At 43.6% G+C, this 10,053-nt stretch overlaps 1 protein-coding gene across 1 annotated transcript in view; it reads right to left on the bottom strand.

Moving 5' to 3' along the window:
• Positions 1-9,825, bottom strand: part of HGFAC (HGF activator) — a 46,628-nt gene extending 36,803 nt beyond the window's left edge. The window contains exons 1-4 of the mRNA XM_009643209.2: positions 9,760-9,825; positions 8,156-8,210; positions 6,231-6,327; positions 651-724 (exon numbers count right to left, since the gene is read on the bottom strand). Coding sequence (XP_009641504.1) covers positions 651-724; positions 6,231-6,327; positions 8,156-8,210; positions 9,760-9,825 — 292 coding nt within the window. The remainder of the gene's footprint in view (positions 1-650; positions 725-6,230; positions 6,328-8,155; positions 8,211-9,759) is intronic.
• Positions 9,826-10,053: the final 228 nt, after the last annotated feature.

Genomic DNA, 10,053 nt, shown 5'->3' with positions numbered 1-10,053 from the left:
TAGTGAAACACTGGAACGGGTTGCCCAGAGAGGCAGTGGAGGCCCCATCCCTGGAAACGTTCAAGGCCAGGTTGGATGGGGCTCTGAGCAACCTGATCTAGTTAGCAGTGTCCCTGCTCACTTGCAGGGGGTTGGACTAGATGACCTCTAGGGGTCCCTTCCAACCCAAAACATTCTATGATTCTCTTGCCTTCTGCAATGCAGCCCAAAGCCCAGAGAAGTCTGGTTTTGAAGGTCTTTACCCTGAGATCTCAAGGAAGGACAGCTGGAAGTGTTTGGCTGTGTGTGCAGGGTGTGAAATGTTTCTGTACCTCCTAAAAAATTAAATGGTCAAAGAGGCAGAAAATGTAGCTGATTAAATGAGGGGAAAACTAAAAAGCACATCCAAGCCATAGTTTTCCATGTTGGCATTACCATAATTTCTCTCCACGACTTCAAGTTAGTCAACAGAGAGTGAATTAAAGACTGTGTGATATTCAGTCTGATGCTATGGTTATGCAGAGTTGCAGAGAGATCCCAGAAAGAGCTAAGGTGAAGGCTTGTTCTGTATACACCAAATAAAAGTAGCACTGAAGGCACCGTCCCTCCTTACTGCAGGTGGAAAAGTAGGAGACAGGTATCTGGAGCAACTCAGCGATGGCTCACCTTACCTGAGTGTTCTTTGGGCAATGAAGCACAGTGTCCCCACCTCCTGTCCCGGTCATAGTTATGTGTTATTGAACACCTGAAAAGAATTAAAGGTGCAGTTTAGGGCAGCTTTAAACAATCTAGAAGTCTTCACCAAAACTATATAGCCTTCATTCTTTGGCAACCTGGAAACTCATACTTCTTTTCCTAATTAACAACTGTTTCATTCAAAATCTCTTAACATCAGAGGAAAAATATGCTTTTTTTTTTTTTGCTAAGGTTGCTCTGCCCCATTTCTTTCAAACAAAATACAGATTAAGAATGAGATGTGGAAGCAGGACCTAAGATCTCCAGTGAATCCTCCCGAAAAAACCCAACCTTCTTTCTATTTCTAAGATTAGCAAACGAAAGACAGAAATAAAAACCAAAACCAAAGCAAATAAATTATGTCTCCTTTATTCATTACAAAACAAGCAAAACAGGACCCAATCCAATTTTTATGCCTGTCAGTTACTTCAATAACCTGCGGAGGCAGGAGACTGTCCACAGAGGGACTTTCTCCTGGCTTTCAGCAGCAAACATATTTTGCATTCAGTTCCTTAAAGTATTTCTATTTTTTAACTTGCCAGATAAAATGAGGAAATAACTGGCATGGGGGGTGATTTCCAAATGCACAGATAAAAACTCTCCTTTTTGCAGAGCAGCAGGCTGAATCCTGCATGCCATACTGCCCGTGGGAATCCTACCGAGACAAACTTTGACAACTGTTTATCTATGCACTTTCCTTGCCCTCATCTGTCTGTTATCTCCAAGGCTCATAGCACTCCAAGGAGCATTAAGCTGCTATTCTCCATTTGCAGAGATAGACTCACAGGCTTCCCTGAGGCCACACAGGGAGTGTGTGACTGAACCCAGGCTGAACCTTGGAGGTCCATGTTGTCTCCAAAGGCATCGTCCACCAAAACATCCTCCCTAACCAGGTCTAATGCAGAATAATAAATATCAATGGCCACTACACAGGAAAACAAGTGTGGCACTGGAAGAAGTAGGGGTTTGCTTTCTTTAACGTGCCTGATAATTTATTTTTATTATGTGTTTTTATCATACCTTGAAGAGTTGTGTTATCAAATATTTTTTCACCCTAGGACGTCACAAGTTAGATGATTGAAATTTTATTGTAGAGCGTGTCTACCATTTTAGCTGCCCTACTTTACTTAATTAGATGCTATGTGGTATTTAAAATGTTTTAATTCCTATGGAGCATCTGAACAGGCTGCACATATTGAGTTTGGTGACCTCAATTATATAAGGTGCACAAAAAGAAAGGTGCTTGGTAGTCTAGTGGAGATTAACTTGACACCTTCTTACAGAGGATGTTTTCTCACAGGCATTAAGGCCCATGCGACTCTGCTGGGAGTTAATAGAAATTTCTCTGTGCTCCTTCGATGGAAAGTGGATGGTGCTTCTTTAAAGGATGGTCTATTACACATGAGGATAGGGGTGAGGAGTAAGTTAAAAGTAGTTCTCGGCAGCATGCTACTTGTGTCGTTGTTGGCAAAAGCATCTCTGACCGAACACTTCGCCTGTGCCAGCCATCATGGGGGACGAGAATACAAACCTTTCTGACTGACTTAATTATTGATTTAGCAGAGCGACTTTGCACTGACTGGCATGGGAGAGGTAAATGGAAAAGGCCCCATATACATCTAAAGAATTCAAGCAAACTCTGATCATTAGGGGGGAAAAAACAATTTATATGCAAATTAATACCCTCTGGAGTCTGTCCAGTAGCAGCCGAGTTCTAAGCAAACGCAGAATTCAGTTTTCCACTACTTAAGTGGTTTTGGTCACCAGAGATCCTGACAGAAGCTTCTTCCACCAGCTTTCCACAACCCATTGGTCCTCTCACGCAATGCTCTTTGCAACCTCCTTCCCCATCATCTCGCAGTGACTAAGAAGATGTTGGTCCTCCCCTGTGATGCCAGGCTGCCTCCTCAGTGCCAGGTTTCTTGCACATTCACAAAATCCTTTTACATTTTCCACCACGTATCTCTCACTGTTTGGAAGAAGCTCAGAGCATCCTCAGAGCTACTTCACTAGTCTCCCTCCTTTTTAAAATCTCTTCTTTGCTGGGAGGCTTACCAAAATCTTGATGACATTTTAGTCTCATGGGATGTTACCTCCAGCAGCCACACCAACCAAACGGACTTACTGCTTCTTTGTGCTACTTGTAAATGGGCCCACACTCTAAATTTATGAGATAACAAATGTGATTACATCAGCCTGTCACATAAAATTGTAAATTAAAAAGTGAAAACTTAAAGACACAGATGCTGAATTAATTACACCAGAAAAGTCCACTAGTAGGGAAGCATTTAAGTGTTTTAAACCCATGCGTGGTAAACAACATGGGAATGGATGGACAAAATGGTATAGATGAGGCTTAACTGGTAAGCAGAAAAAAAATGGAAAGGAGGCTATTTTACCCATCAGGATCATTGGAAGTCTTAAATAATAAGACATTTTGGAGAACAAGCAAAGCCTCAGGCCAAAGCCAGACTGGTGAAAGGAAAGAGCTCTGCCATCATGCCTGGTGCTCTCACCATGTTCAAGGCCTGAAGGTTCCCTCAGACCTTTTTAGGTGTTGTCCTGACCACAGGAGAAGGCCAGACTTTGCCTGACAACACCAGAACAACCACCACCATCACCAGCAAAATCCAGAGCCTGATGCTTGGTGTCTCCTGGCTCACCCCACATGTCCTTCTCCTTTCCAGGACTGGCACAAACTCTCCAGCTTGTAATCCAGCTGGCCAAAAAGCCCTCCATTGCACTGTTTTCAGTCTGTGGCCAAAGTATCAAATCCTCCTGTTTCCAGAGCAGATGGTAAGATCATGCCCTTCCTATACAGACCTAAGCCCACCCTTGCAACCTGGCACAACGGGGACCCACACATCCAGCACTCGAGCACAGGGTAGGAGTCAACATCTTCCAAGTCACAGCCAAAATCTGAGACGAAATCTGCTCCCCCCATTCCCCTTGAGCAGGATCTTGAGAGAACCCATCCCACCATGGGACACAGGGGCAGGGTGCTGGCAGCATCCCTGCAGCTGCAGCTTGGCTGCAATTCAGACCACCCTCCCCCATCTGCTCTCATGGGTGCTCATTGCACCATTTTGTCTGTCCCTTCACTGTCTGGAGAGTTTTCTGAACAGTTCCAGCTCATTTTTTCTCTTCAACACAAAGGGCAAATTTACATGACATCTTTATTACCTGGTAAGAAGTCTCTAAATGGGAATTTATCTGTGAAAACAGATTATAATTAAAGGGAAATGCAATACAGGAAGCTGTTAAAGGAAGTTTGTTATTTGAATACTGCAATTATTTTGTCTTCTTTCCTGTGTTTTCAATAAATATTTATAAAGATACTACTTGTTTGTTGCTCTCAGAGTAAGTAGGGAGAGGTTTCTGTGGTCAGGACTCTGATTTGTGTTGAAACATTTAATGTTACAAATGGACAAGGTCATGTCTGATTGCCTTCCACATTTATCCCTTCGAACCAACACTGTAGCTTTCACAAAAGAGATACTCAGCTTTGTATTAAGATAGACACTACTCTTAAATGCTTATCTTTTTATTGAATATGATGGGCTAGCACACAATATCTGTATCCTATGTAGCATGAGAAAACTTATAATAAAATTAAAGCCAATTGGAGCACACTAGAGAGTCCTGCCTTACAGGATGACTTGAGGATTAAGGACATGGACTCATTAAGTGCATAACCCAGCACTCTCCTGGTCTGCTCTCCTCTCATTTGCCCCCAAAGAGGCAGGTTGCATCCAGCCTCCCATCATCTCCATCCTTCCTAGCAGCTTGCAGGCAGGCAGGAGCAGGAAGGACGACATGAGCCTTGTCCTCTCCTGCTGCCTGCCAGGTCCCCTGGGATCAGTTATTCTGCATCAGTCCAGCATGGGCTAGGGCCAAGTCACACAAAAATGTATAGAGCAGGCTTCCTGACTGCTATTCAGGGCTCTTTTCCTGGCACCTCTGTGCCTGAAGTCACACGTTAGGTTGCTTTTAGCTTATGAGAGAAGAGTAAACACTGGCCAGAAGGTCAGCCATGGGGTGAAATGGCTTGTCAAAACCAAACAGCTCCAGCTGTCCTCCGCCTCGTCTCCCTGCTTATAAATGGCTTTTTAAGAACCGGAATCAGAAGAGCAAGTTGTCCAAGGTCAGCTCTAAAGTGTGATCTGACCTTGGATCCCATCCATTCATAGGTTTTTCCATTTTTTTTCCATTTCTGTGACCTAACTGGCTAAAAACAAATACACAGATTGTCATGTATTAACAAGATCCATCTTAAGCATTGCGTGAAATTAAGTGGGTCCAAAGGTCAAACTCTTTGTGGCTACAGTTCACCAAAGACAGGGTTCAAACTGGAAAATTATTCCAGTTCCCTTCCTTGAGTTAAGATACTCTTGAATTCTTGTCTCTTTGAGGCTTTTCTTGTCTGGATTGTATCTATGGATATTGGGGAAATTCAGAAGTGGTCTCCTAGCTTGAAGCTCTATGTCTATTTGTGTAAGAAGGTATGTGTTGTGTTATTTACATGACACCAGCACTTACTCTTAAAACAGATGCGCCACCAGAAAGATGATGCAGATCATGAAAAAAAGTAGACAGTCCAGTATAAAAAAAATGAGAGTTCTGCCCTGCATGGGCAAGTAAAATAAACTCTATAAAATATTATCTCCACCTGGAAAACATGCGAGTATATGCCTTTCACATAGCTCATCCATGCGTATTTTTTTCACACCACTGGTACCCATATATTCCCTCCTTTGTTGCCTCTGATTTCTGCTAATACACGCCCATTAGATAGGTTCATTTGCAAAGTTAGTCTTGTTTATTCAGTGCTTGCTGCAGTAGGGTTCCCACCTGACTTCCCCTACCCCGAAATGATTACTGGATACTTTTAACAACTTCTGCATATGTAATAGAATAACCTTTGCCCAAAATAAGGAGACCTGGACGTAAACACACTAGTAGAATAAATCATGACCCACCAAGCAGGAGTAATACCTCACCTCTCAGTACTGCACTGTCCAAAAGGGGCCTGGTGCCAATTTGGGTAGAAACAAGAGAGATGGGTGAAACAAAACCAACTTTCCTCAAAACTCAGATGGTCTCCGCCTCAGTATGAGTATGGCCCACAGAAATCAAACGATTCCTTAACCTAGTGTCATCTCCTACAGGTGTCTGTATCTCTCCTTTCTCCCTCAGCAAGTCGTTTCATCAATCCTGTCCTTTCTGTACGAGCTCTTGCCTCTCACCAAAGTTGCAATTCCAATAGGAAGGCCAAGGAGGAAACATTTCTGCAGTTCTTGAGTTTTCTGTGACCCTGGAGACCCTGCACCTGGGCTCCATCCCCTCTGAGCACGAGTCTTGACCTGAGGGCCGTGACTACAATCAGGAGAACTGCGTGGCTCTCTTTGGGCACAGCATTAGGCTCAAGTTAATTATTCTAAAAACAAGATTAAAGCACTAAAAAGTTGACATTTTCATTTGAATGTTATCTTCATTTACGAGTAATGTTGACTTACCATTTCTTTCGGGAAAATAGATTTGATAAACATGAGTGATAAAACCTTCCACCATACCGGAAAGGAAATTTGCATAAATTTCCATCCTCTGTAAACACTGAAATACAAGAATAAAAACCTCATCATGCAGCTGAAATCCAACCCACAGGTATATGTTATATTTTATTATATGAAATTATGGAGGTAGATATCTCCAAGTTTTTCAGCTATACTTTGTGTCTCTGCAACTTCCAGTGCGTAAAAAGAGGCTTAAAATCCCACGCAATGACCAAATCAACGAAGATTAACAGGCTCTGTAACAGCATAAAGATCTCAGATCATTTCAGCTCAAAATATATTGCAATTTCTGGTACAGCAAATGCCAATTAAATTCATTAATTGCAATTATCATTTCTAATTATGTAGTATTGTAATAGCATATTAAATTGATTTCTGAAGTAGCATCCTTTCAGGCTCCATATCACATTGTAACATCTGTTTAAAACAATTAAGGCAGCAGACAGTACAAACTGAAATAGAAACAGTCAGGAGAAAGGGGGTTTTAAATGCTGGGGGAAGACAGATAATTTTGATCATACCACCTTCCCTTTGGGATAAGCAGATTCCTTACAAGTGGGGAGAAATTGATGGGACCAGTGTCTAAAAAGGGCAAGTTTTATGTTCACCACGTCAGCGCTGGCAGTCTGAGGAAGGGTGGTGGGAGTCTAAGGAAGGCTAGTGGGTGTCTAGCAGAAAAAAATCCTTCAAGACGAGTCTTGAGAATGAGAGAGACTGAAGATAAAAGAGACAATGAAAAATTGTCAGAGATTATTTAACCATTAAACTAAAAGCACTCAGTTCTGAGATCCGGGAGCGTGAATGGGAAGCCAGCCGTTGCTGTAGGAGAGAAATGGGGCGTACAACCGAGCCGGCAGCCCAGCGCATTTCCATTTCTCGGTGATGATGTACAACTGCTCCTTATCCTGAGCTTACCCCTGCAGTCACAGCTGGGGCTCCCCCACACCTTTGCAATATCTGTTAACCCTCACAAGCCTGGACGCATCATCTCAAAGAGCTCCTGAGGCTGGCTATTAGCATTATGGAAAAAATAACCCCTCCCTCTGGTCCAAACCCTTCCTAACTGGTTGGAATTATGGTCACGCTATCTGCCCTAAATGTCCCCTTATCTGTCAGTGTGAAACAGCTACTGCCAGCCCCTCTGGTTTTCATCATCTGAACTAATTAAGCAAATGTTCAGATATTTACCTTCTCTGTGTGATACCTCCCGTTACAAGCAGTTAGAAGAGTTGTGAAAATACATGCCCCTTCAGAAGACATATTGCAACCCAAAAGACACAAAAGACCGTTCTAAGCTCCAAAGGCACCATTCATGGCCCAATGCATGTAATCCATAACAGCAAAAGCACAGGAAAACAACAGCTTTAAAAACGGAAGTCTGTAGTGCCCACACAGAGCCAGGATGTCTGATTGTTTGGGTGCCATCAAAACAAATGCAACCCAGAAAATTGCATGGGGATCAAATTCTTCTCCCACAGGGAGATCAAGGGCTGCGGCAGAAATTGTACCTATATATACAAAGAGCTTATGTACTTTAAAGTCTCAGGGCAGACGCAGCTCTGATTAAAATAAAGGGAGTTGCACATCTACAGCCACACTATGTTATGAGTGAACATGAGCCACACCAGCTCAGACAAACTGAAACCCCATCAGCACCTTCCCATTAATCCGCACCTGAAGGAAAATTACCTGAGATTCCTGAGCTAATCCCAAATTCCCCTCTACACAGAAATTAATATTGGCATAACCATTCCATAATCCTTATTCATGTTGAAACAAAGACAGGCTTACTACTGACTTGCACAGCATGGATACAGACAGGCAGATAGTTCTTACTGTCATGAAACCTATTGGATTTGACTTTGTACCTTGTGGGCGAGTGAACTCATGTTTTGAGCCTCTTCCTGCCCCAGATTTGTAGTGCTACAAAGAGAAAAAAAGAAAAAAAAAGTGGATTGGAGACACAAATTCACTCTGGGAACCATCCTACAGAGACAAACGTGCTTTCCAGGGTGCCCTGACATTGTGTTTCTCCCAGGGCTTCTGCAAAGATCGCATTATTTGCGTGTGATTTTTGCTGGGGCACAGGCGGGTGAGAGAGGGTGGGTAAACTCTGGCTTGTGAAAGGTCTCTGTTAAACCAGGAAAACCCAGCACAGCACAAAAAAAGCCAAAGCTCTGCTCCGTTGTATCTTTCTATCGCCAAGGGACACATCTCCTATTTCTCTCTGCAGGAATCATATAGGCATTCTGGAGCCTGTTCACAGCTACAAATAATATCCCAGCATTTGACTTTTCCTGCCATTTAGCTGTATCCCCTGGGGCATCAGTTAAAAAAGCAACCTCTACTTTATTTGGGTTCACCAACCAGCAAGCAAAGAGCACTAGGCTGAGGTGATTTTAAGCCACAGGAAATAATAAAAAATGGAAATACACATAAAGTACAGCTGCCACCAAAGGTGCTGACAGCCAAACTGTAGCAAAATAAAAATATCAGAAAAGCAGTCAAGGAAGCAGCGCAACATGAGTGCAGAACTGGGTAGGGGACATAACAAGCAAGGGATAAGACAGAATTGTTGCTAAGATATACAGGGAGGACCTGAACAGTTCTGAGAAAGAAACAGTTTTTGCACTCTGTGCTGGCTCTGCCAGCACGGAGCGGCCTCCAGCAGCTGCAGCCAGGGCTGATCTTTAGGTTCCTAGGCACCATGAATATTCCTCTCTGCTCCCACCTGCAATGTCTAAGGAGGTACTTCTGTACTTCCCTGGGGTAGTTAGGATTATAGCATCACTTAAGTGTATCTGAGCTAGTTTTAACCTAGCTGGTGAGACAAGGCTAGTCATAAAGCCACACAGCCGGGGGGCCAGGCTATTAGCTGTGCTGCTCATCCATGGTGGATGCCAGGCCGTGCTGGGGCTCAAGCAAACTAGCAAAGTCAAACCATCATGCTCAGCAGTGCTGCAGCTGCCTTGCAGGCATACCCCAAAAAAAAAGACACAAAGCACACAATGAAAACACTGAAGGGCACAGCATGAAAACAGGGAGAGGTGTGCAAAGGAGGAGATGGTTACCCAAGCTGGCCTGTTCAGGTAGCAGTAAAGCCTGGCGGGGTAGCACTCTCCCTCCATGCTACTGCAGGTACCTGCTGATGTCAACAAATCTCTGAGGTAGATTTTCAAAGTATTTAAATTTTTGTGGTCCTTCCTCCCCTCCCATTCTTTCTCCCTAGCAGGGCATGGATGTAAGCAATTTCTTTAAATACAGATACATATGGGCCCAGCTATCCTACAGCCCACCCACTTAGTCAGCATTGCTGTGAGCCTTCATCTAGCAAATCCGTTTTGTTTTTCATCTTCAGCACTCTTTCTTTCGGTCTGCTCGGTGGCTTCACTCATCCAACCCCAAAGCAACATTGTCCTGCCAGCCAGCACGTAGGTGATCCACCACTCCAAAACAGAAGAAGCAGACTTACCGTCCTTGCACAGTCACTGCTCAGAGTCAGAGCCAAGACAACAGCAAAAGGAGCACAGACTTTCATCTTTGCTCCCCTCTTGTGAAGGTTTTGCCTGGCAGAGAGAAATTTCCAGGGCCGGGCTGAAGCGGGAGGGTGAATCAGCAAGGAGCTTTCGCAAGGGACTGTGATTTACTTGACTTTAGGGTATTTTAGTTTTCTAAGCAAGCAGAGCTCTTATCATTGTTAATCATTAATGTCTTTGTGGGTAGATGGGAATGTCATGTAGGGAGATACTCTCCCTAAACCACAGGG

The sequence above is a fragment of the Egretta garzetta genome, unplaced genomic scaffold, assembly GCF_000687185.1.
Source record: "Egretta garzetta isolate BGI_Z169 unplaced genomic scaffold, ASM68718v1 scaffold107, whole genome shotgun sequence".
NCBI classification, from domain to species: domain Eukaryota; kingdom Metazoa; phylum Chordata; class Aves; order Pelecaniformes; family Ardeidae; genus Egretta; species Egretta garzetta.
Note: the sequence above shows the minus strand (reverse complement) of the source record. Positions and strands in the feature narration are given on the sequence as shown.